Source organism: Hemiscyllium ocellatum, chromosome 10 (assembly GCF_020745735.1).
Source record: "Hemiscyllium ocellatum isolate sHemOce1 chromosome 10, sHemOce1.pat.X.cur, whole genome shotgun sequence".
In the NCBI taxonomy this organism is placed as follows: domain Eukaryota; kingdom Metazoa; phylum Chordata; class Chondrichthyes; order Orectolobiformes; family Hemiscylliidae; genus Hemiscyllium; species Hemiscyllium ocellatum.
Window position 1 is genome coordinate 110,021,025 of NC_083410.1, and position 3,873 is coordinate 110,024,897.

The window sequence follows — 3,873 nt, forward strand, 5'->3', positions numbered from 1 at the left end:
CAGAGCTGAAAATGTGTTGCTGGAAAAGTGCAGCAGGTCAGGCAGCATCCAAGGAACAGGAAATTCGACGTTTCGGGCATAAGCCCTTCATCAGGCACTCTCTGAAGAGTATCCCACCCAGACCCATTCCCCTACCATTCCACATTTCCCCTTAATAATGCACTAGCTGACACTATGGGCAATTAAGCATGGCCAATTCACCTAATCTGCACATCTTTGAACCATGGGAGGAAACCTGGAGGAACCCCACGCAGACACGGGGAGAATGAGCAAACTCCACACAGACAGTTGCCCAAGGCTAGAATCAAACCCGGGACCCTGGCGTTGTGAGGCAGCAGTGCTAACCACTGAGCCATTGTGGATCTGTTTACAATCTCAATGAAACCCAGCTCCTGGTCAACAGTTAAGAAGATAAGATTGTAATCTGGGTTAGGATCCAGAAAAATTAGTCAGGACAAACAGACCTATCAATATGAGGGGAAATGTGAAGAAAGACATTCATGATCAGCACTAATAATATAGATGGTCAGCCCATTTAAAGTTATGAGTGATCATTTGATGAGCTTGCAGATTTAACCAAGGCCATTAGGACATATATTGGAGAACTGGAAGTAGAGATGAGTGGTTTTGGCACTTTGTGGAGAACCAAAGTTGCCCTCTAAGTGTATTGATCCGCTCTCCGGTGAAAGTCCATCATGTCCGTTATGAAAGCGATTTGCGTGTTGAAGGGCACCGGCGACGTGACAGGCACCGTCTGCTTCGAGCAAAATGGAGATGGACCTGTGACTGTGAAAGGAAGCATCACTGGATTGACTCCTGGGAAGCATGGGTTCCATGTTCATGCTTATGGAGATAATACAAATGGCTGTATTAGTGCAGGACCTCACTACAATCCTTTTGGAAAAGTTCATGGTGGACCTGATGACCAAGAAAGACATGTTGGTGATCTAGGCAATGTGGAGGCAAGTGGGAATGGTGTGGCAGTATTTGAAATGAAGGATGGTCAACTCTCTCTCTTAGGGGAGAAGTCCATTATTGGGCGTACACTTGTGGTTCATGAGAAGGAAGATGATTTGGGAAAAGGTGGCGATGAGGAGAGTACCCGAACAGGAAATGCCGGAAGTCGTTTAGCCTGTGGTGTGATTGGAATTGCTAAGATTGAAACAAACTAGTCTACGGAGGTGGTGGCGGGGGGGCAAGAATTGAAAGTGATTTTTTTTTTCTCTGCAGGTCAGCATACCTAGCTGTTGATGACTATTGGTCCAAAATAGTCTAATGTACAACAACTTTGTTCAGTGTACTTGATATCTACAGAAAAGAAACTGGCAACTTTGATCCAGCTGACCATTTGGCCTGCAGAGTTGTGCTTTAATTTCCTTGAGACTTGTTTAATCCTAAATACAGATGTCTAGTTGATTCTTGGTTTGTTGGCCCTGTATACTTCCAACCATTGGAATTTGTTTATCTAGAAGAACATGAGCTAACTGAATAGTTGAAAGTACTGAATAATGTAATGTCAAACAAATATAATAAAGGCAACATTCTTTTCAAAAAAAAAAGTGTATTGATCCATCAAAATTCTTAAGACGAAAGATGCAAGGTTGTGGATGCTCACTTCACATACTCAATATCCAGATCAATAGATTCACAAACTCTAATGGAATCGAGGGAACTGGAGATTCGCTGGAAAATTGGAGGTGAAATTCAGAATCAACCACAATCTTATTGAAAGGTGGGCTAGGATTGAGGCGTGAAATAGAACATAGAACATAGAAAAGTATAGCAGAGAACAGGCCCTTTGGCCCACAATGTTGTTCCGAGGTTTAATCCTAATGTAAAATATAGTAACTTAACCTACGCACCCCTCAACTCATTGCTATCCATGTGCATGTCCAGCAGTCACTTAAATGTCCCCAATGACTCTGCTTCCACCACCACAGCTGGCAACGCATTCCATGCATTTACAACTCTCTGCATAAAGAACCTAACTCTGACGTCTCCTTTATACCTTCCCCCTAATATCTTCAAACTATGACTTCTGGTACCAGTCAATCCTGCCCTGGGGAAAATGGCCTTGTTCCTTTATTTTCTAAATTTTAAAATGGTAGTTGTCTTTTCCCTAGGATGGGGGATTTCAAGACTAAGGGGCATATAATTAAGGTGAGAGGAGAGAGACTTAAAAAAGACATGAAAGCAAACTTTTTACATAGAAGTTTGTTTGCTTGGGAAATGAAACTGCCCGAGGAAGTGGTGGATGTGGGTACGATTACAACATTTAAAAGACATTTGGATAAGGGCGTGAATAGGAAAGATTTGGAGGGATATGGGCAAGGAGCAGGCAGGTGGGACTAGTTTAGTTTGGGATTTGGAGCTGGTTGGACCGAAGGGTCTGTTTCTGTGATGTATGACTCTCTGATTTTAAGATTGATTCTGGCTCCCGATGAGTGATATTAAAAACCTGGAAAGGAGCTAAAGCTTCCAACACAATGTTCAAATGTAGTTAAGGCACTACCACCTGATGAAGGAGTGCCCTCCAAAAGCTAGTGCTTCCAATTAAACCTGTTAGACTATAACCTGGTGTTGTGTGACTCTTAAGTTTGTCCACCCCAGTCCAACACCGGCATCTCCACATCAGGAGGAAAGTAAAGCTTTGGCATTTTTGCACCAATCATGCACCTGGAGTCCTTCATCCTCTTGGGATCCTTTTGCCATTAAACTAGATCACAGATAATCAACTAGATCACAGATAATCAACTAGATCACAGATAATCTGCATCTTCACTCAATTTGCTTGCCTTGTTTCATCAAACCTCTGTGTTTAGTAAAGAAATTACTATTGGAGGGTTTGAGCTATAGGCAGAAGCTGAATAGGCTGGAGCTATTTTTCCTGGAACATTGGCGGCTGAGGCTTATAAAATCATGAAGAGGTGGAGGAATCCAAAACTACAGGACACAGGTTAAAGGTGAGAGGGGAAAGATATAAAAAGGATCGAAGGGGCAACTTTTTCACACAGAGGGTGGTACGTGTCTGGAATGAGCTGCCAGAGGATGTGGTGGAGGCTGGTACAATTGCAACATTTAAAAGGCATTTGGCTGGGTATAAGAATAGGAAGGGTTTGGAGGGATATGGGTCGGGTGCTGGCAGGTGGGACTAGATTAATTTAGGATATCTGGTTGGCATGCACAAGTTGAACCGAAGGGTCTGTTTCCATGTTCTATACTTCTATGACGCTCATGCTAACAAATCTGAGCAGAAATTAGGGAAACCAGTTCTTTTGAAAAGGTGAGCTATTGTGCTGCGAGGAAGGTCTAAACCATTTCTTTTTAAGTTACTCTGGAGCTCCACCAGCAAAGAGTTAATGAGAACACAAATCTCAGAATGTGCTTAGTCCTTACCACAGACAAAGGGAGCGACACAGTTAACACTGGGCTGGATGATTTCAGAATGTACATTTTACTGCTTAAGTCCTCTTTCTTTCAAAGGCACCTTTTCTCCCCCACTGTCTCCAAATCCGACTTTGCATTGAAGGGACCTTTGCCAGGAGGTGATGGAAACTCAGTTGCCATAAATCATTAAGATCAGTTTCTGTAACCATTTCACAGAACTCTGCAATATTGCCATTAAACGCTGCTGCCTCTCCACTCAGAAAGAGGTCAATGGCTGGGAACCTCTTGTCTTATTGCTTAGACTGTTCACTCTATTTGCCAGCGCTTTGGGGGGGAGAAAAAAGGTCTGAGCTCCGAAGTCTGCAAAGTAGAAAAATATGTTACATTGGAAGAAGGTTGTAAGCAACAGGATAAGTCCAATTTTCTTCTGGACTGATTGCATTGTAACGTGCCTGGCAGCATTCCAACACTGCAATTCTCAAGGAG

The 3,873-nt window shown here is 43.0% G+C and overlaps 1 protein-coding gene across 1 annotated transcript; it reads left to right on the forward strand.

Annotated features, from left to right (window-relative positions):
• Window positions 1-680: 680 nt before the first annotated feature.
• Window positions 681-1,553, forward strand: LOC132819540 (superoxide dismutase [Cu-Zn]-like). The gene has a single exon (XM_060831099.1). It carries the CDS (start codon window positions 696-698, stop codon window positions 1,170-1,172), a length of 477 nt encoding a protein of 158 aa, XP_060687082.1. The 5' UTR covers window positions 681-695; the 3' UTR covers window positions 1,173-1,553.
• Window positions 1,554-3,873: the final 2,320 nt, after the last annotated feature.

Excerpts from the sequence above, each read along its gene's own strand:
- LOC132819540 (XM_060831099.1), top strand. The coding sequence starts at position 696 with ATGTCCGTTATGAAAGCGATTTGCGTGTTGAAGGGCACCGGCGACGTG.